This window comes from Micrasema longulum, unplaced genomic scaffold (genome assembly GCF_059751315.1).
Source record: "Micrasema longulum isolate JH-2025_06_02 unplaced genomic scaffold, ASM5975131v1 h1tg001642l, whole genome shotgun sequence".
Taxonomy (NCBI): Eukaryota; Metazoa; Arthropoda; class Insecta; order Trichoptera; family Brachycentridae; genus Micrasema; species Micrasema longulum.
Genome location: NW_028278821.1, coordinates 318,352 through 341,588, shown reverse-complemented (window position 1 = coordinate 341,588; position 23,237 = coordinate 318,352). Strand labels below are relative to the sequence as shown.

At 32.6% G+C, this 23,237-nt stretch overlaps 1 protein-coding gene across 8 annotated transcripts in view; it reads left to right on the top strand.

Moving 5' to 3' along the window:
• Prosap (SH3 and multiple ankyrin repeat domains prosap) overlaps positions 1-23,237 on the top strand; it is a 270,868-nt gene that overhangs the window by 190,334 nt on the left and 57,297 nt on the right. For all 8 annotated transcript variants that reach the window (XM_088237067.1, XM_088237071.1, XM_088237065.1 and 5 more), the window contains one exon: positions 20,403-20,594. In XM_088237067.1, the coding sequence (XP_088093193.1) occupies positions 20,436-20,594 (159 nt within the window). In that variant the 5' untranslated portion in view covers positions 20,403-20,435. The remainder of the gene's footprint in view (positions 1-20,402; positions 20,595-23,237) is intronic.

The following is a 23,237-nucleotide window of genomic DNA, read 5'->3' as shown; positions in this document are numbered from 1 at the left end:
ACTACTACCTTTAAGATAACTTTAAAATTCTTGAAAAGGGTGTGTTATTTTAATTTTTTAAATCATATCCATAGAATCAAAAACAGAGGTATGGACTTGGTGCTATTTTTATAATGAAAATAATTTTAAAAAATAGAAGAGTTATTTTGAAACATTAACATACGTATAAATAAATAAATTAAAATTTTAATTCAAAATAATATTTGAAATTTCCACAATATGCGAAGACAATTAATTTTGTACCTGTCATTTAAAAGCCCTCTGGGCATATAATAGTAAATAAATAAATAATATCCACCTAGGTAGGTATGTGAATTCGATGTGTAATTTTTAACTGAGGTCCTAGGTGTGATTCGCGAAATGTTGGTTTTAAAGATATGTCTACACTGCAATATTTTATTGTTCCTGGAGCGTACGACTTTTCGTCTTACATTCCATATGATATAATTAATACAAATAAGCTGCTATTGGTGTACTAATTCAGTGCCTTATGCTCCAATTGGATAGAGGAAATAATAATGAATGTTCAACTATTTATACTATTTCTTCATACGTTTTAAGACAAGTTCAATAATGCAATTAAATTATAGTATTGTTATTACTGTCTGCGTCGTGGTAAAATAATAAGCGTTTACCTACAATGCAAGAGGTCTCAGGTTTGATTTCCGACATGGTTGATTTGAAATATTTATTTAACATGGTGTTTTTACTAGTAATGAAACAAAAAGTGGTTTGGCCGGATATTTGCCGAGCCCCAAGCCGGATATCTGGCCACAGGATATCAAATGTTTCTCATAGTTAAAAACAAATATTTAAATGGGCATGAAACAAAAGAAGTTAAAATATTTATATCGTATTTTTTTAATGATCACTTATCGCAATAAGTTGCGTATCAATATGATTCATAAGTTTATAATTTAAATAATTATAATAGGTTTGGGTAGTTTCACCCCTTGCGCTTATTTTTTTTTACGCAATTTTTATTTGTTTTCAAGCTATTGTTGTTATATTTTTTGGTAGATTAAATGATTTTTTTAGAATGCACTAAACACTGTATAACGTTTTTATGCATAAAGTATTTTTTTCAAATAATAATGGTTCCCTTTTCCGAAATACGGTCGATATCAATACATCAATTCAGTGGCACTTATTTCAATTTTTTTTTAGTTTAATGAATATTAGATATCCGCCAGATATTAGGCTACAATCCGGTATCCTGCCGGATTGTATAACTAGGTCGGATACCGGATAGTTACCGGATAGTTACCGGATAGTTACCGGATATCCGTTTCATCTCTATTTTTTACAGTAGTATATTTCATAGACCGACATCTAAAAGGTAAGAAGAATGACGATGATTGTTATTACTGTCGCCTCGCAGTCAAATATAATTTTAAAAATGTTGTTGCTAAGCAGCTCAGCTCTTTGACGCCAGTTACGTGATTATCTTCATTTCCATTAAAATTGTGAATTGTTGATTGAATGAACATTGCACAACACTGTCCAAATGCCCTGTGCATTATTGCACGTTATGTGCGTGACGCGTGACCATTGTGAAACAAGACAACTATAGCAAGTAATTATTTAGAAATAAATATGGCTGAACGTAGGGCTTCCATTCTTAACACAAATTTGAATCTCGAGACTAAGACGAGACTCCAAAACCAAGTCTCGAAATTTCGAGACTTTTCGAGACTACGAGGCTATTCGATATTAATAATAAATAAAGAAAGAGTGCACATTGTAAATAAATCACGTCATAAATCGGCACTTAGACTTTTTGTTAAAATGAATACAAAACATTTTTTTTTCATTTATATTATTTATTGACAATTCCTGATGGAAATCCATTGTAATGATACAATAACTTAAATATTAATATATGTTACCAATTGAAAATACTTGATACACTTCCAGTTATTTATTCGACCAATTAGCGCTTCATCCCCTAATTTATCCGTCAAGTATTGGCGTAAAACAACTGAGAGAAAAAAGTGTCGTCACGAGTAAAATTAAAAGAGTGGAATAAAGGAGCACTCAGATATACAACATTTTTAAGAAAGAAGTCAAAAATCGAATTCGAAATTCTTTTTTATGAGGCACTCGTTGAAAACACTATATATTTTTCTAATAAAAATTAGTAAACACCTTATTAAAACACATCACTCCCCTTTATGTACACAATAATGGTTTTTGCTTTTGCGTTATGGAAGACGTTACTATAAATATACAGGGTGTTCTTTAAACCCTGTCACATCCAAAACCATGATGATCAGTATGAAAATAAATTTTTAGAACGAATAAAATTTACAAAAATAAAATATTTAAAAAACAAATGGTTGCTTACTTCTGCAGGGGTGAAACGAGGTGGGGGGAGGGGGGAGTCTAATATACCGTCAACCGCGCGGCGGCGCCCCCCTCGCTTCTCCCCTGCAGAAGTACACAACCATTTGTTTTTTTTTAATTTTCTTATAAAAAAAATTGTTTGTTCTAAATATTTTTTTAAATATGCTAATATGTCTATTTGCCCATACTGATCATCGTGGTTTCGGATGTGACAGGGTTTAAGGAACACCCTGTATGTATTAAATCTATATAAAATTGTATTTCGTTGTTTCTGAATGATTAAAAAAAAAAAACAGTCTAAATCTTTGTTTCGTCTTTATAGCAGTGGTGAATGGTGATTTTATTTACAGGTAAGCTCTAAAAAATTATCATATATTTGTACCTACATAGAAGGTACATGATATAATTTAAGTAATATAAACCATAAATAGATATTTTTATGGTTCTATGTGGTACAACAACTCCCATCCATGAAATCAACTCAAACGAAGTAACTTCGTAATATATTATATTATATTATATAGATATATTATCCATTACTTTAATACATAACTCATAAAAAAATTAATAAAAAATAGCACCATGAATTCAGTCGATATTAGGTATTCAATTAAAATGTTAACTGGCCGAATTGTTCTAGAAATTAATAGTGCTAAAAACGGCCGCGTCGAGCGCCATATGTCCTGCAATATGACGCATTAGAGTTATTATGGCCTTATGCCAAAAGTACCATCTCGAAGAAAAATAGCCCTTAAGAAACAATGTTTGAAATACTGTTTTCCAAATCAAGAATCTTCAAATAATTTGTGTAATCTGCAAGTTTAATCTAGGAGAAAAAACCCGCACTGGGCTAAGTCATTCCAAATACAGTATACTTATTTGTATGAAAAAATAATCTGGAATAATCAGCAAGTTTCTTGGCTCACCGCAGACGCTGAGCGCGCTTTATTAATATTTATATTTATATTAGGATAAAAATACAAACGATGGACATGATTTAAAATAAATGACAATTATTTATTTGTTTTTCTGTAAATAAAGTTACAATAAAACATTATTATGGTTAGTCAAATATAATAGTAAGCTGCGCACAATCGCTTCTATACACGGTTCGCCTCTGCTTTATAATACCTACAGTAATATCAACCACATAATATACAGCACTTCATTGTGTGGCTCTACTACCGAAACTCTGTATTATTGTTTAACTGTTTATTTAGCTTGAATAGATAACTATACTATGCATTACATTATTTATCACTAAACCTTTTTTTATCGACTGCACTGTTAAAAATTTCGTGACTTTCTAAGGTTAAAACGTGATATCGCTAACAATTCCGCTATTTGAGCGGTACAATTTTCATTGTCACCATTTATTATGCAACGGAAAATCCGTATACTTCAAACGATATAATAAATATTTGTTTTTGTAGAATAACACAACGAAGATATATTGATCGATTTCACGATAAAGGTTTTAATAGCCACAGGTATTGTAGTTCAAAACACGTGATAAAAAATCATGATTTTTAACAACACGAATTCAATATGTTCTGTATACGATCGTGTATTTTTGTTGCTAGGAAATTTACACCGATAAAAATAAGTACGTTTTTAGCAGTATTTTTGATAAATAAAGAGGCGCCGTGGCGCTATTACTTTATTATTATTACTATGGATAGTAATAATAATATTTACATAGTGATTCTATAATTAAAAGTTTTTTTTATTGAAGCTTTTAAATTTGTAATTAAATTAAAACAATTTATTTTGTTGACACATGCTACGGATTTATTCAAATGATTTAGATAACAAGTGGGTTTTAAGTTTTCTCCGAAACATCACTTACTTTTACAGCCTCGCACCTCCGCTGGGAGAGCATTCCATGCCATAGGGCCTGCGACCGCAAATGCGCGTTCACTAAATTTTGTGCGCTGTTTGCGTAGAGGTACAATAACTCTTCCTCTCGCCGTAGACGTAGCTGATCTAAGCGTGAGACGCCTGTCAGCTAGTTCACCTGGAATGCATAGTTTCCTTTTATCCTGGAGCAGAGTTGTGCAGTGACTTATACATAAGCCAACAGAGTTTGTATTCGACCCTCTGTGGAAAACGTAGCCAGTGTAGTCCATATCCTTTCTTTCCCATCTGCTGACAAGCCCCTAAAATAGAAGCTTACCGGGTTATTGCTTTTTTTTAAAATCCAATTCATTACTTAGATTGCTATTATTAACATATCTACGTAGATTTTAGTATAAGAGTAACTCGTTATGCGCCGAGATTGTTTTTCTTTTATTTAAAACCTATATTTTTTACTGTTTTATCGAAAGTTCAAAGTTACCGTTAAATAATTTTAAAATACTCAGTTTTTTATATGTCCTTACTAAATGTATCTACAATGTTCCTGTTTTTACCGGGGAAAATTCTGTTGGCGGGAAATCAAAATCAAAGGATTCAGCTAAAGTAGATGATTGCCATTTTTACATTTAAAAAAAGTTATTTTGAATGTGACCTTGACATTACTCTGCATTGCGACGTACCCCTTCTTCTGATTGCGAATATGTGCCGATATATTCCCCAATAATTCGAAAGCAGCCTACGAAGTTCCATATATTTCTTGTATTAAAAAAACGCAGATGGCGCTGGGAAAATTCGTGAATGAAGCAATAAATTCCGACTGTTTATAAATTGGTTCTTTTATTTTTGGACAGTTCTATCGTCTCGGGTCTTAGGCAATGTTAACAAAAAGTTATATCGTTTCATCTATAGATCACTGTTGTTCTTATAAGACGTAAACCACACATGTTGTTTTTATTATTTTGTTCAAAGAGAGATCCCGTATCTACGTTGATTGTATCCATACTCCTTAATCTATCGTAAAAAATAATTTAGAAAATCGAAATTGTATAAAAACTATCTAAATATGTATTAAAATGTACTAATCTTCTATTTAAGCGTAAAACCATCCGCATTGGTTATAGAATGCCGGGACTGATAGCTGCGAACAGAGGAATGCTAAATGAGGAAGTTCAGTGGTTTTTTTTATTGTTTTATTTGTTAATAGACTATTAAACTAAGTCAAAAAATTATTTTTATAATTTTTATATATTTTATTATCAGCGCTACGATTTTTTAAAGTTGTGTATTTCTGAAATAACTCCGCGTGTAACGTCAGAGGTTCATTTCCGCTTATTCTCATTCAGTTCTTCCCATTGGTTTAGAAGCGACAAGCAGACCGGAAATCTTCCATAGCTCTCAGATCGTAGGTTGATTCACATGAACCAGTGACGTCATTCAAAGTAGTGCGTTTTTATCAAAATACTTTTTATTATTTTTTCCGTACATTTTCAAGAAACTTTGCCGTAAAATTTAATGCTCTAATTTTTACCCCGCGCAAGAAAACATTTTTTGTATCCAATTTCCCGTAAGGCGGAAGTTCCTCATTAGATCAGCGGATCTGTTGATTTTATAAATGATATAATAATATAAGTAAATCTTTTATGTACATATAATTATAATATCGTGTAAAAAGGTTAATAAAAACATGAATTACGGGTGATTGGGTTTCACAGCGTTTCGCGATAATCGATGACATGACAGCTTAAAATCTAAAATGGCGGCGTTGAGCGCTCTTACTCGGAGAGTAGGTATTAGATAATAGATATCACTTATGTTTTCGCGGCGCTAGGAAATTTATACGACTGTCCCGGCGTTTGTTGAAGATAATATTTATAAAATCAGATCCCTGAACTCCGAGGGACGTCGTTAAGTACTCTCTTGTCAGACCTGTCCGCCATGCCGCTTCTTTTGATAAACGACTTCTTCCTTTGCCGCGGAATCGCGAATAAGAAAACTCGCATCCTAGGTTCTTGTATATTCCGAGGGATTTATCGCTCGGTTTGCTTTCAGATAATTTGAATGAGGTATCTCGACGCCAATTAGTCCTCGGTGCTCCGGGCACGAGACTCACCTAGTCACCGGAGAAAGATATTTCGTAATATTATACACTATGTGCGATAAACAACAGACGTTTCAAGTTCATGTAATGTCACGCGGGTATGAAAGTTCTTGCGTAGCTTAAATATTTATAGCCATATCAATATATTACATTTGTACGTCACCCGTGACTCGCGAGTGTTCTCTAAATTATTTCATCGCTGTAACGACGAAAATGAAGATGTATAAACTATCGTATCAAACGCTACGTGAAACGTTTCCTTTTAGTTTTAAAGACTTGTTTCAGCCCGGTGACGCAACACAAAACAAACATTTGTTTAAAGCCTTAGTGTTTCAGACAATACTTCGCTTTATTTGACCGTCGCGTCGCGTCGTTTGTAACAAGAATCCCGCGAAGCTCAAATATGCGAAAAACATCCTTTTTCGCCACACGTTTTAAATATTTGTTTTTGGTAAGTGAGGAGATGTTTTATTTAACATCGAAAAACACTCGCCTTTTAAAAATAATAACTTACCTGGAAAAAAATATGAAAACAAATCTCACCACATACGGATGGTGTTGTGCAAAAAAAAGCCACAACAATCTCAAACTGAGATAATTGATGTTTAACATCAGGCGCATTTTTTAAAAATATGATTAATATTTTTTCAGTTTCAGTGCTGCAGAGCAGCGTTTAATTTATAATTAAAAAAATACATACAAGAATCTGTTACCCACTAAGTCTAAAGACTTTTCGGTGGGACACATTTTTTTTTATGACAGGTTTATATTACATTTATTTTATTTATATTTTACAAATTATTTATAAACAGGCACTATAAAGTATCTAGAAGATATTTCTTCAGCTCTTTTTTTTCATTTGAAGATCTTTCATGATAATGATGGTTTGTGGGAGATCATTGAACAATCTTGGAACAACGCAATTTAATGTTCGCTCTCCGAAGTAATTTGTAATTCGGGGAACAAACAGGGAGCCCTTAGTTTTTTATCTAGTGTTGTGAGTGTGGGAAACTCTTTTTTATATTCCGGATCAACAAAGTGATCTACAATCAATTTGTAGTCACAAAGTTGTTTTACCGGCAGGACATTACAGAATTTCAAATATACACCTTCGCCCATATGTTTCGCCTCACGGATTATGATATCCGGTACAATCCCCCTCGACAGTCTCACCTGAATATCATAAATTTTACCCAGATGAGACTGGAAGGTGAGACCCCAGACACGCACTCCGTAAGATATAATGGATTCAATGAGCGAGGTATATATGTATCTTAACGTTTTGAAAGGGAGTATGCTTTTGATTTCATAAATCACCTTAATCTGTCGCAGATTCCATCAATATGAACAGCTCATTTAGCTTTGCTATTAATTATAATATATACAAAGTACTTAACAGAAAAAAGAAAGTCGACAAAATGTTTAAATGTATTCTTTTTTAACCTAAAAACTTAACAAAAAGGGGGTTAACACATGTTTACAGAACACCTTAAAAAGTATTACCATTTGTAATAACAATAACGCAAACATGTTTAAACATAGTTACTTCCCAAAAAAAAATATTTACAAAAATTTATATATTTTTGAATTGTAAATTTATCAATAGAATATATTTTATTGTGATGGAAAATTCTGAGTAAAAATTAATACAATTCAAATAAAAGCTTCATGTTGTAAACCAGACGTTAAAATAAGCTTGGGATTTACTATCCATATGAATCCTCAAATTACAAAAAGTTAGCTGCCGTTTGTAATAATCAAAACTTGTAATCAATTCTGGGAATGCAAGCGTTTATTGCGGGGTTAACACATTTTTGCAATATTGTTATCACGTTAGCCACATATTGATCTTAATTCGCAACAATACGTTAAGCATCTTAAGGTAGTGTTACTTTATTTTTGGTACAGTTGCGTGGTTTTTGGATAACACATCGAGATATTACAGTGAATTCATAGGATACTCATCAAATTATTTTTAAAGTAAGAATATCAATTTTGAATCATGTTTCTGACACAAACTCATTTTTTTCACACCATCCATATATTATATGCTCACTAACGTAACACTTTAATATTTTAAATTGTACATTTATTCATGTATTATATATTTTTTTTTTTATATTTTTTATATGGGAGTTGATTTATTATTTACCTTGCTTACATTAAACAAGGTTTTTATATAAAAAGGTGGATTTTTCTGCAATTAAATTTCTTTAAATTTATCTAAACTGTTAGGATCAGGGGGTATATACTTATTTAGACCAATCGGGAACTTCTCAGCATTTGCTCATGTGGAGAGGAAACCACTTAAAACTCTTCAGGAGAAGCCGGCCTGTTGGGAGTAGTCAACGGGCCTTCTGTTCTACTAGAGGAGTGTTCGGCATTTTCTTCCCTACTTTGGTTTATTTTACCAATTGCCTGCACTATATTGACCATATATGATACTACCTCTCGTGTGAGTTCTTTATTATCTATCACCGATGGGATGTTGCGTAGATCCTCACCCAGGCTTCTGCATCGTGCCTCCAGCTGTTGCCTTTGAAAGCTGAAAAAGGGGCAAAGCATCAACAGGTGAGGGACATCTCGAGGAGTTTCATCGTCGCATGGGCAGCTGTCTATCTCGGAGAGCTTGAAGCGATGCAGGTAGCTCATGCATTATATTGACTTCGTTTATGTTCCTACCTTCGTAAACGATCAATGTTTTGTCTTCTATGAGCCGTACAAATGTATTCAACACGGAGAGGATAATCTTCCCGTAATTTCAAAATCTTACTGCTCGTTTGAAATTCTTCTCATTGTTTTACATTTCTCATTTTATTTTTTACCCCCGCTAAGAGATTTTTCCACTCTCGTTTTCACTTTTAAAACCTTCTGAAAGTCCTTTTCCTTCAGTAATCTCGAATGTAGGGCGGATACTAAGCCCCTGGGAACACTTGTTAGGAACTCCTTCAACACGGTTCTCCTCTATAGATAAGTAGGTACGTATATTTATAGAAATAATTAACAAAACAAGGCTCTAGGGTAGACACAATCGTGTAACCTTTAGAAAAAAAATTATTCAAATTTTATTTAAAGGATAGGTATTTTTATAATTGAAGAATTTCTCACATTTTCTTTTTAACCTTTCCTTCTTTACTCTTACTATTTTTAAGCCCTTTTTGAAAAATCTTATTTACAGAATATGTAGAAATCTGTAATGTAATTCGTTTATTTTTTAGCAAATTACAATATGCATTATCCAAAAGCATTTTTTTTTAAACTTAAACTATTTTATGTAATCAGCGTACTGCAGGTAGAATATTAAATTTAATAGCTTTTAATTATGTGTAAAATATTTTAATACATTATTAAACGAGCATATTTTTTTAAAATATTTGATTCAGCAACTATCTTAAAATAATATTTAGCCGTTCCATAATTTCTCTGCAGTATCTCTGTCAATATTTCAAGAAAATTATTTTTTCTTTAAGGCTCTTCTGAATATTCACACAAGACAATACTCAATCAATCCTCCAAAGATATATCTGAAAAAATACTAGTAAATTTAAGGTTTTCCATAGAAACAGCATTATTCCTTTTTCGATGCCAAGCAATTCCCCTGTAGTGTAATTTCCTTTCTCCTTGCGTGTCGCCTTGTAAAAATGGCTTTTCTTTCCGGGGTTTTGGATAACGTGAAATATGCGAAGGGAGTTTATTCAAGGGATGAGAAAGTCTGTAAGTTCGTAGGACAGTTCAAGTATCTCCTCCAGCTTTACACATTACTCTGTCCCTGCAAATCTAGATGAACGGTTGGAGCCAACAAAAAGCTTTAAATTTGAAGATTATAAAGATTTACTGCTCCATTGTTTCAAGATTAAAGATGTATGTTGTTGATCTTTGCTGTTTGCTGTATTAGTAACAAATGTACACCAATAATAAATTAACAATAAAATAATTAAAATAACTTTGTTTTTAATCACTAATTTCACAAAGTTATTTCATTTATTTTATTTTACAGATTGTGTCAGAAATTATTAAAAAGCCATTCATCATCAAGCAATTGCACAACTTTGGCGGTGTTTTATTTAAGTGTGTATTGATTGGAACACTACAATTTTATGTGATTTTTCTCAATCCCGGGTGTTCTGTGTTTTAATTCACCTCTTTAATTGGGCCTCCTGGCCTGTTGTGGTACACTAAATAAAAATATTAAAAAAAAAAAAAAAACCTGATTTTGTGTTCTGTTTCGTTGATAAGTACAATTTTGTGAAATTAAAAATAATTTTCAGGCCTTGTACTACTTATATTTTTTTATAATATCAGAGGCGTGTATTTGTCGTTTTGTCAATACTGCATATCCGTGCATTAGTTATTTGACGGGAACCTAATTAGATTCATTTATTGTTTATATGAATTCACACTAGCAGTCTGATTCTAAGTTCGCGATAATTTAACACGAGCTCGTGTTAACAGAGGTGCTATTCTGGACCACTCTCGCGGCACGAAAAAACAGTTTTTCTCGTGTATTTTGCATGTAAATACAAGAGAAAATACGGCCACGAGAGTGTTTGGAATACCAGCTCAGAATACGGATTTGAATTTACGTTCGAAGTAAAGCGCGGCCGTGTTAATTTATATTTCAAACGCTCTTGCGGCCGTAGAAAACACTTTCGTCTCGCGTATTTTTTATGTGAGTACACGAGATAATAGTGTTTTTTACGGCCGCGAAAGCGGTTCAGAATAGCGCCGCAGGGGCCTTATGCTGGAAAGACATGACATTTTGTCACCCACTCGACTATAGTCAAGTGGTCATCTCGATTGTTTTGTCGAATTGCTATTCTTGAAAAACCTTCTACTATTTAATTATAAAGCGAATGAAAAAGTGGCAACACTTACAAATACGTATTATGTATCAATATATATATATGGCTTTTGTGCCACTTTTAAACTTTAATTTTATTCCGCCACATACTGTTTCTAATCAAATCTGCTACTTTGGGTATTTTGAGTATGTTATAATTTAATGACAAACGAAAATGTTTACTGAGACACAGTATTTTTTATTTTTTTAATTTGGCTCGTTGTAACACGCGTTGACATTTTATACGAAATACCTATTCGTTTAATGGATTTTAAAAGCTTATTAATTATTTAATATGCATTGCATGTATTATCTCAAATATGTATTTTAACATTGACGAAGGATAAAATAACTTTAAAATCGTGTTTCATTTCAGAAGCGGTTGGAAATATGTAGGTATATATAATATAGATATATTATTTGCACGATTCTCGATACACCGACATCATAACATTCATCACTGCTAATATTCGTTAAAATTAAAGTGAAATATTTGTCATTCAAAGATGAATGGCGAGTGTTTTATAAGAAAACAGTTTGATAGCTGAAGATACAATGTCGCGTTCAATTGTAAATATCGAGGGCGTTGAGGCACTAGAGATAAAGTCGACTGGTTCGACTTTTGATCGACTTCACTCGCATGGGTGGTTCGAGGATACTGTCACTCGTCAATTTTCGTAAGTCGTTTGCGATTCTTAAGACGAATGAGTCTAGCATATTATCCCCATAATGCGGGATTTTATTTGCGTATCAAATACTATGTTCTTACCATTGGCCATTGGTGTATTACTTCCTTACTGAATGCATCTCAATTTTAGCTAATATTTCTTTTCCCTCGACGATTTAAAAAAAATATACTGCAAATCACGATATTCTTGCAAATATCCATGTGAGAAAGAGATAGGAAGGCAACCTACGAATCGAAATGCCACCTATTACGCGCTTGTAACGTGTCTGTTTAATTGCGCGTTACTGGTTCTTGTATATTGAAAAAGATAATAAAATTAAACAGCTTACTATTTATCATAATCCGGATTCCGATAGTACAAAAATCTAGTACAATGAAACTGCTTATTGTTTATGATTGTCATCTTCCAGTTTTTGCGCATGTAATTTTAATTTGATAAATTTAATACGCGCATCTTTAACGTAACAATAAAATGCAATTATTTATAATAATGAATTGGTCGTCAAATACATGTTAAGTTAAGTGTTTCGTAAGTCGAGTGTTCCATTGTGCACCTACGAGTTAGTTTTAAGATTACTATTTCGTTATAGGCGGTTAGCCTTTCCGTTTATATCTCGTGCTATGCTTTTTGTCAGCGTTCTCCTTCGTTCGAAAAAGCATCTAAACCAGTGTTTTCCAGCCTTCTTTATACCATGCCCAGCCGGAGTCTTCAAAAGTCAAATGCCCCACCGGCATCCTTTTTTAATTAAACAGCAGGTAAATTTTCAAATCATATTGTAATATGTTTGTTAACATATGAACCCCTAATGGAATTAAATAAAACCTATTCTAATGCACATATTATAACTGAAATGATTACAAAACACAAATTGAAAATGTAATTAAGTAGAATAAAATAATAATGAAAACAATAATAAAACACAAGTGACAATTGAAATTGTGTACTAACACACATAATCTTGACGCCTAATTCATGATTTAATTCAGTTACGCTTGCTACAAAGAAAATTGATGTCCGGATCCAGCTTAGTTAATTTCAGTCTTATGTCTCCTCTATACTTCTATTAGTTATATCCAATCGATTTCGTTTTTTAATGAGTAAATCGCTTATAGCGCTAAAACCACATTCCACCAAATAAGATGAGGGAACGGGTAATAATCATTTTCTGGCATGCAAAGTAATATTAGGATATTTTGTGTTAGTTTCTTCACAAATCCATGCCATTATTCCTACATCCTGCACAGTTTCTGTGTTTTTAGATAATTATTGAATTTGTGACGAGTTTCATTATATTTAAAGTACAATTTGGCGTATATTCCAATTTTGTACACCTCAGGCATTTTTTTGTATAACCGATGGGTATTCCCCTTTATATGTGGAATGCCGACGTTTCTCATCTCTGAAGCGTGGTGCCCCACCATGGGAAACACTGATCTAAACGGTTGACTGAACTGGAATGGACAACCAGGCTTGGCAATTTATTCCAATCTGAAACCACCCTCCGGGATGTTTTTCTTAAGATTTAGCTATGACCCCGTAAATTGGTGTTGGGATTTATTTGATATTTCGTGCAAGGGACAGTCGTACGATTAGTAATCATTTAGTAACTTATGCGTTTCTATCAAGTCCCCCTTTTTTCGTTCTTCTTCCAATAATGTAATGTAAGTCCTAGTATTTTTTATCTACCGTAGCAGGGCATCTTTTTAATGATATTTTTTATGCAATTTGTGTGAAGCGCGTATTTATTGTAGCTGTTATTTATAATTTATGTGGGTGCGGATTGGAATTTGTGTTTTTTCCGTAATTTACATAATATAAATACATATTTTAGTAGCATCGTTTTAATAAAATCTCTAAATTGTGCTCTGGTCCGATCACAACCGGAATATGCATAGTCAGTTTGGAGCCCTTTGTACAACTGCAACGCAAAAGGGTAAACCTGTAGACGGAATTCGCTACTAAACTTTGATGTCTGAGTTGAAGTTATCATTGCTCTCCACCAGAAGTATAATTGCTGACCTCACTCTAATCACAATGTGATATGCAACCCTAATAGATTGCCTAAAGTTAATGTTCCTGATAAACTTTCGTGTACCCACAAGGACCACCAGACTCCCAACACACGTTCCAATGTGAGTACAACAGGACAAACTTCACCCACTATTCTCCCCTCCCCTAGTGAGCATCCACAGAACTGCTAATAATTATGCTGAGCTGAAGGACTTGCTACACACCACTCCTGCTGCAGTCAAATCAGCTATCCTATCCATCGAATGCCATCCCCTCAATTCTCCTATTTTTAATGTGTTTTTTGTTTCTATTCATCTGCACTTCATTTCCTTTTTGTTTTTTTTTATAATTAATTACATATATAATGCAAAACCGCCACTGTGCATGATCACTGTTTTTGAAAAGACCAATTAAAGCAGTAGAAAAAAGAATATTTCTTTTAAGTTTAATTTGCAACTTGTGCGTGCATTTTAAGTACAATGTGCACATTGAACTTAAAAGAAGAGGTCATTTGGCTACTAGTTTTGTTGATCTTCCCATAAATAGTGATCATGCACAGTGGCGGTTTTGCATTTAACCCCCTTATTTAGTGTAATAGTTATGATTTCATTTTATGTTATTTTCTATAATACTTTATGTACTTTTTAACTAAATACTATTAAGAGCCCTGTGGGCGTTTATTGAATAAATAAGGTAGGTATGAGTTAATGAGACATTTCCAGTGTTCATGTACCAAAAATAGGACGTACTAAAAACACCAATGGCGTTTTTCTAGATTGTTATACCGTGTGTTGTTCGTACCGACATGACGCAATGTTTCGTAGAGCATTACAGCGTCCATCATTTGGGCTCATGTAATTTTCAGTATGTTTTTATTACTAGATGAAAGTTACTTATTTTTTGCCTTGATTTTTATGTCTTCTTCTCTCTAGTTCCTCAGTTCTGAGGGTCGTGATCATTGGTACTCTCACCAGCCATTCCACTGACAAAGCGTCTCCACTTTTCACGGCTCTGCGCCCTCTCCACAGCTCCATATAGGGTCGCCCGTGACGTTGTTCTCACTTGGTCGATCCATCGAGCTGCAGCTCTGCCTCTGTTTCTTCGTCCTGGCACACTGCCCGTGATTATTATTTTTTGGATCACTTCTAGCTATGTGTCCGAATAACTGCAGAATACGTTGGCAGCATATGGCCGATAGCCGAACTTTTACGTTGAGTTCCTCCAGTATAGAGACATTTGTTATTCTGGCTGTCCATGGTATTCTCAGCATTCGACGCCAACACCACATCTCGAAGGCATCTATTCTCTCCTGCTCACGTGTTTTAATTGCCCACGTTTCTGCGCCATATAAGAATATTGGGAACACCAGCGTACGTACTATGAACATTTTAGTTTTCTTCGAGATGCCCGGATCTTGTCGAATTTTGGTCAGTACAGTCATGGAATTTAATAGGATGCGTCTTTTAATTTCTGATGTGCATGCGCCGCCCGCAGAGATGGATAAGCCTAAATAAACAAAATCTTGCACTTTTTCAAGGTCTTGGAGTCTATTTGATGGTTGTAGCATATTGGCTCTGTCAACGATCATGAGCTTCGTTTTGTTTCTGTTTATTTCCAACCCAAATTTGCGACTTTCTTCTGCTACCCGAGCCAATATATCTGCCATTTCCAGCTCGTCTTTAGCAAGTAATGTGGTATAATAATAATAATGTTTGGAAATTTATATAGCGCCATTTTTGTGAAAATCACCTCAAGGGCGCTGTACAATAAATAAATATCCCAACACGTCTTGCAGCTACAGAGCGCATGGACGGTTGGGATTCTAGTTCCTCGTCTCCAGTTATGATATATTTCAATTATGATATATATGAGCTAGATAACAGAACGTCTTGCAGCTACAGAGCGCATGGACAATAAGAAATCTAGCCCCTATTTACATTTTTATTTTTAAAAATTTTATTTGACAATGAAGTTTAGAGTTTAAGTAATATTTTAAAAACGTATTAAAAAGCAAATTTATAAAATTGGAAGTTAGATAACAACAAGTCTTGCAGCTACTGAGCGCGTGGACGGTTGAAATTCTAGACCCCATTTACTAAACTTAGATATTTGATAGTTGATAACATTTACATAATATGATAAAAATAATATGATAGTTAACATCACAAAAAGTCTTGCAGCTCCAAAACGCATCGACAAATGGAATTTCAACAACATAAAAATGATTTTAAAAAGTTAATAATAAAAAATAATTTTAAAAAACACAATAATAATACATTGAGCAAAGAACTAGTAAGTATGGCAATTAAGTGAACATGTAACAGCACAAAAAGTAAAATATACAAAACTAAACAAAGATAGCATTCCTTAACTTATTATTGAAGTTAACAAGACAATAGACGATGCTCAAATTCGTCCCTGCTTTATGCAGTAAACAGCTTTATCAGGTATCATCTGCATATTTGAGGTTGTTGATTAAGCAACCACCAATTTTGAATCCTCCTTTCCAGCCTTCAAGTTCTCTTCTCATTATGTGCTCCCCGTACAAGTTAAATAAAGATGGAGATAGAATACATCCTTGGCGGACTCCCTTTTGTCTTGGTATTTTTACAGGACCTCGACTCACATGTTTTATACGTGTATGATTCATATCATTAATTGTAGTGTTTTCACACTTATAGAGTACGCAGACAAAGTATAGTCTAAGCCTATAACCGAGTTACACAGTTTAAACCCGCGCTGTGCCAGCGGGTACCCTGCAAGACATCGGACCTTCATTTCTTCTGTGCTGAAACTTGTCGACAAGGAGTTGTCCACTTTGACCTTAGCTGTGTTGTTCACATATAAATTATTAATCTGTGATATTAAGTAAATTGGAACTCCCATATCTCTGAGGGTTTTGCATAAGCACTTCCATCGCACGCAGTCAAAGGCCATAAATCAAAGAGTTTTATGTACAAGGATTTAATTAACTGCAATAATAATTTACCTTCTAACTGCTTTAAGTATTGTGTTAGGATCTAATGGTATAGTCGGTTATGGGCTTATTAAGGAACTGCTTTTTACTTAAATTATCGCCTTATTTTTTTTTACACCATACGTAAAGTGATCCTCAAAACCTCTCAAATTACTAAATCTCTCGTAGTATGACCATGATTCTCTAGAACTGTTGAAAAGTAAATTTTCTTTTAGTTCCAGCAAAAGTTTTATGATTCTCTCCACATCTCACCCTTAGTTACTAAGTTGGTTCTCCGTAATTCGCTACGTGCTTAAAGATTAAAGAAAAATCATGTCTGCGCAAGTTTTGAGCTACAAAACCTCTCGAATATTCGTTCTTTGGAAAGTCTGAAACAACAGGGCATTTTCACGAGTCGGGAATAACGTAATAAATATAATACACATTTAGAGCGCATTTTTCCGATTCTAATGATATTACTTACAATGTGTTCAAAACCTGTTTTCATCTATAATTTTGAGAATAAATTACAAACTATATTTACTAAGTTGGTAAGTAACTCCCTAGGGAGTGAAATTCCGTCCTTGTTTACAAATGAGGACTTATAATATTGGTGATAAAACAACTGGTTCAAGAAGAAGTACATCAATTAAAAATATTTTTTATTAGGTACTCGAAGGAATTCGGTTGTTTTGTTCTATGAAATGCCATTATTTTGCATTTTTTAATATTTAGTTCTAATTTATCGACTTTACACCATTGGTTAAAAGAGTTAATGTCTGATTGAAGAAGAAAACAGTCTTGTGAAGTTTGAATTATTTTGAGAATTTTGTTGTCGTCCGCGAAGAGCCAAAAGCGAGAGTTAGAGAATGATATAATAATATAATGTATTAAATGATATGTATAAACTTAATATGTATGTATAAAACATTAGATTAATATGTACATGCGAATGTATATGTATGTGTGTATGTATGATTATGAATGAATTACACGTGCCCCGACTCCACACGGATTTTCTAGAGACTCGGGGCAAGTTCACAGGCATGGGTCGCGTTCCTGATTGTGTCGCTATAAACTGTGTGTCTGTCCCTAATAAATGTATGTACAATGTTATTAATAAATATTAACCTTAATCCACAGAAAATATATGAAGCGCAATAAGTATTCTATTATTTATTTATTATTACATCATATCTCACTTTATTTTTCTTTTTCGCATTATTTTGAAATGAAAATGATTATAATTAAAATTTCATAATTTGAGTTGCGTAATTATATTTCAAATATGTATTTCGAATGTGCTATTAATAATATTATAAAGATGTATATTCTCCTTTCCTTAAATAAATAAATAATTACGCTACCACAAATTGTTCCCCCCTCCAAACACGGTTTTTTACAACTAACGGAAAACGTCTCAAAATTTTCAATCCCAAAACGCAAATAGTCATTTTAAAAAAATATTTGATTTGTAAAAATAATTTCGAATAAAATTCGTCAGAAATAAAAAAGCGCTTTCGCCAGACTTCAGCACCCTAAACCTGAAATTACAATCTCTCGCTTTACAAATATTTGATTGAGTAAGTAAATTTATTCAATCCTTGTTGAATTACTAAACTTCTCACCGGTCGAAGAATAACATTTTTACTATGTAATTTTTGTGAGAAAACGACGTGTTTTCACCTCTAGAAATACATTATTTAAATTGTAAATTTATAAGTGAATTTAGTCAATCGAACAATTACAGGTAGACAACGTTTTATACTGCGGAGAATCAATAATGGTAACCCATTTCATAAAAAATTAAATAAATGTTTTTTTTATTTATTTGGAAGTTCAACAAGAATACAAAAAATACATACATTTTTTAAGTAAGCATTACTAACGTTCTTTATATATATTCTCAATTATAGAACTCCACCATCTTTCATAAATTATATAAAATAAGTGTGTTAAATCAATTTAAGTAATAATAAAGATTAAGCTTAGTGAAATATAAGAATAAAAGTAAAAGAAATAAAATTGAGTTCAACACGAGAAACTAAATTTACATTTTTTTTAGAAAAGAAAAGAGAAAATAAAAACATATAAAATGTAATAAAATATACTAAAATTAATTTACATACAAAAATAAGGATTAGGCATTTGATTTAAGACACATAGTAATATTTTTTTATAAACATTTACTCTATCATGATAAATGTCAATGTTAACTTTTTTTTCTATTTTTTATAGAGTCTTAACATACTTGCAAGAGGGTTAAAATGTGCCATATTGTTTGTAAAAATTGGAAGGTAAAATGTATCAGGTGATCTCAGACGCCTACGGGGAACGTACAATGACACATTTTCAACACAAAACACTGAATCAACATTATTGTGAATAATATTTCTATGTAACCGTTTACCGTCTTTTCTATGTCTACAAGTTTTGATATGTACCTCTAACTTGAAAAAAGTTGAAGTGTTTTTTCTGCGGCCCTCCAATCTGGTTATTTGGATTAGCCCGAGATCGTATCTAGTTTGGTCAACCCTGCTCTATTTCAATGCTTCTGTTTTTAGTGTTACCCATAGTAAAAAGCCAAGATTATTACTCACATTTTACCGAAAGTGCACGTCGGCGCCCATAATTTTAGGGCCGCGTATTTAATTATTAGTTACATATTTAAAAATCAATGGTATTAGTTTTCCTAAAGAGTAAAGTTTCCCTTTTCCGTACAAAAAATATTCTGTATTTAAAATGAGAATGTTCAGTGCTACGGGAAAGTGGATACAAAAAATGTTTTTTATGTGAGGTAAAAATACGAAAGTTTAATTCTATGGCGAAGTTTCTCGAAAATGTATGAAAAAATAATAAAATTGAACTACTTTAAACTATACGACAAATTCTTGTCAGTGGAGTATTGGGATAGATTTCCGGTTTACGAAAAAGCAGTTCACCAATCAGCAGAACTTACAAAAAAAAAAGTTGTGACGTCACACGCGGAGTAATTTCTAAATTACATCACTTAAATCACAGCGGTTGGTAATACGATAAATACAAATAATTTGAAGTTTTTTGACTCAGTTTGATAAGTCTATTAACAAATAATAATAATTATTATCATTATTGAAAAATAAATAATTATTATATTTTGTACCTTTTACATTATTTTTAAATAACTTTTTTTATTTTCTTATTCATATTTATATTAAAATTTATCTTGTTTCTATTTACTTTATTTTTATAACATATATATATATATATATATATAAATATAAGTATTTTTATTTTATTTGCAACTTCTAAGTGCCTAACATTTCTTTATTGTTAAATTGCTTTTTTTTTATACCGATAATGTACTTAATCAATAGCTTACACTACTTTGGAAAATTTATAGTGACTGTTTTCACAATTTTCGTTTATACATATTCTTATTTTCTGTATACAAAGTATGTAAAATCTGTTTTTTTTTCCCAAATAAAAAAAATATTAAAAATCACTGAACCTCCTCATTTTATTATGTCTATACTGTATTTATATTTATTTATTAATCATACAGAATAATGTAGGTACTCCCAGGTTGCATACAACTCATTCAAGTGGATTTTGCTTTCTTTCTAGATGTGAGGTGGGCGTAATCGCTCTCCGAGCGTGATGGAGGGCGGCGGGGGCGGGGGCGGAGGAGGCCCCCCCGAGGGGTGGCTCGCGCTGCGCGTGCACGTGCCCGAGCTCAACCTGCACAAGAACCTGCACTTCCCGCGCGACCTGCTCGTGTGGGACGTCAAGCAGCAGTGCCTGGCTGCTTTGCCCAAGGTAACAAACATCACAATATTCCCGATCCAAGGTCACAAACGCGAAAATTTTCTCAAGTCAAGGTCACAAACATGACAATATTCTTAATCCAATGTCATAAACGTGAGTACATTTCTAGTCCAAGGTCACAAATATTGTATTATACATAGTCCAAGGTCACGAACGTGACATAATCCAAGGTCACAAATAGTGTATTGTTCTTAGTCTATGGTCCGTGCATGTACATACAAATATTCCTAAGCCAACCTCACAAACATGACAATATCCTTAGTCCAAAGTCACTTACATTACTATATTATTGCTTCAGACAGAAATATTACCATATTCCTAGTCCAAGGTTACAAATAATATATTATTTTACGTCCTAGCACACCCGCATTTAAGTTTAAGGCTTAAACATAACTATATTCTTAGTCCGAGGTAAGAAAAATTGCAATATTCCCAGTCCAAGGTTTATAAACATGACAACATCTCTTCAATATCACCAAAATATTCATTATCTAATGTTACTAAAATGACAATATTCCTAATCCTAGATCACAAACATGACAGTATGTATCCCTTATCCAAGGGCAACAGAAATAACAATATTTCTATTCCAAGGTCACAAACATGACAATATTTCTAATCTAGCGTCACAAACTTGACAATATTTCTAATCTAGCGGCACAAACTTGACAATGTTTCTTCTCCTAGTTCACAAACATGACAATTATTGTATTTACGATGGTTTCTTGTTTCCACAATACACAGATTTAGTAGGGACTGTGGTATCTTGTAGGAATGTTATTAAATTTCACAAAATCGAAATCTGTCAAGTTAACGTTTATCATTACACTAACACTAATCAGTCATTGTAATTTTAAAATAATATATTAATACAATTCAATACATCAAGTAGATAATACACAATAAAGATAATACGTTACTTGAATTAACTGAATTAATATTACAAAAATATATCATTTCTTTTTATCAGTTAACAAATTTTACCAATAATGTGTTTTTTTAATACTCAAATGATAGAATTATAATATACCAGAAGGCGCGTAGAAGCAAGTTTGTATACATTGTACTGTGTCCAAAACTCCCCCTCTATCCGATATCCTGCCTGCGCGCATGCTTGAAGTGGCCGCGTAATATTACCAGATCGTGAACAATGTATTATCATAACACGAATAGGTGATTTTGTGTTATGTTATGCCATGTTTTACCACAAAAAATATTTTACTGACTGGACTAAATAAAAAAAACGGGTACTTTTATTAGGCACACGTAAAAAAATAATTTAATAATAATTTAGTAATGAAGTTAAATTATACCGTTTAATATGATACTAATACTTATTAATAGAAACCCGGGTAAAAATTCGACTACCCTGGCAACACTTTCAAAATGTCCACCTAATACCAGTCTGACAGATGGTAAAAAATTCGAATTCTTAAATAATATTTTAATCCCAGCAGTATTTTGACACTTGCGAACAACACAACACGGTATAATTTAATTTAAACGGCAGTTGCGTACTAAGTGACGTCTACAGAGTAACTAAACGCCAAAACGTAAAAAACGTATACCTTTTTTATAGATTGTTATTCTACTGCATCACATGTCATTATAATTTAATCTAATTAATTTTACTGTGTATTTTTATTGTTATTTATTGTGGCTTGACACGGGCATAGCCTAAAAAGCCTTAATTAGTTCATTAATATTTAAACTAGTGTAATTTTGAATGAATAAATAAATAATAAATAAATTCTTTATATGTCTAAAACTATAATTTGACGTACATTTATTTTTTTATAAATGTATACTATTGATTATTTTCCTTCCCTTAAATAAAAATAATTATTTTACTAAAAACAAAATACCTTCTGTTGAAACAAAAAAATAAAGCGTGAATGAATTCAATTCATTCTTATATTTATTTGAGGCACTCCTTCCTAATTTAAAGTGAAAGCCTTCAATTGTTTACGCAAGAAAACTTTCCTCTAACCTTAGTTACACGTACAAGTTCCTACCAACATGCTACAAAGCTTAAAGCTTATACACCAAGTTTTCCCAATATCCATCATTGAAGTTAGCTTACACAACCAACTACACGATCCCAATTATGTTTTAACTAATATCTTAACTTATTCTCCTTTTGCACATCCACTTTATACTCGCAACTGTTTTCATTTCCTTAGTTCCTCTCGAAGTCAAATATATCTAGACTGTACAAAATAAGCTTTAAAACCTTCTAGAGTATACGACAACAATTAAACGCAATTTTCTATGCTGTGAAACAACAATTACCCATATTATGCTCTTTACTGTGACAATTAGACGTAAATTTATACACTGTACTATAACAATTAAACGTAGAAGTAAGCTGTAGGCTGTAGCATAACAATATCAATCATATATCTGTACTATAACAATTAGACAACCTTCTATATTAAACAATAACAATTAAACGTAAGTTTATATGCTGTACCATAACAATTTAACATATTATTTTTACTATAACAAATAACAATCCGATATCAAACTATGCTGTACCATAACAATATTGATCATAATATTTGACACCATTCCAAATTACACAACAACAATAATTATGCTTAAGTTTATATGCTGTATCATAACAATTTAAGA